We start from the raw sequence: 285 nt of genomic DNA, 5'->3' as shown, positions 1-285 counted from the left end.
GATATTGAGATACCTATTCATCACAAACAAGAAAACCAAACGATATATCCTTAACACAATATGACCAAAAGGAGACAATCTTAATTTTTTTTTTAATCACAAGAAATCAACCCCAAAAGGAAACATTATTTAAAAAAAAAACAGGGCTCTCTTCCTCTCCCTTCCTCCCTCCTTCTCCCTCACCGAAGACACAGGCCATCCTCATCTTCTCAATGAACTCCGGCTTCAGGAGGCTGAAAATGGGCCACTTGTCCAGCTCCATTTCGGCGGAAGGGAGATCTCTTT

General features: G+C 41.1%; 1 protein-coding gene across 1 annotated transcript in view; it reads right to left on the bottom strand.

Moving 5' to 3' along the window:
- The window catches only part of LOC119581709 (RCC1 and BTB domain-containing protein 1-like), a gene marked incomplete in the record, with an annotated part of 27,771 nt that overhangs the window by 27,347 nt on the left and 139 nt on the right, over nucleotides 1–285 (bottom strand). Inside the window, 1 exon segment of the mRNA XM_037929834.1 lies at nucleotides 184–285. Within this exon segment, the coding sequence (XP_037785762.1) occupies nucleotides 184–262 (79 nt within the window).

Source organism: Penaeus monodon, chromosome 15, assembly GCF_015228065.2.
Source record: "Penaeus monodon isolate SGIC_2016 chromosome 15, NSTDA_Pmon_1, whole genome shotgun sequence".
Lineage (NCBI taxonomy): Eukaryota > Metazoa > Arthropoda > Malacostraca > Decapoda > Penaeidae > Penaeus > Penaeus monodon.
This window is presented reverse-complemented; position numbering and strand designations above follow the sequence as displayed.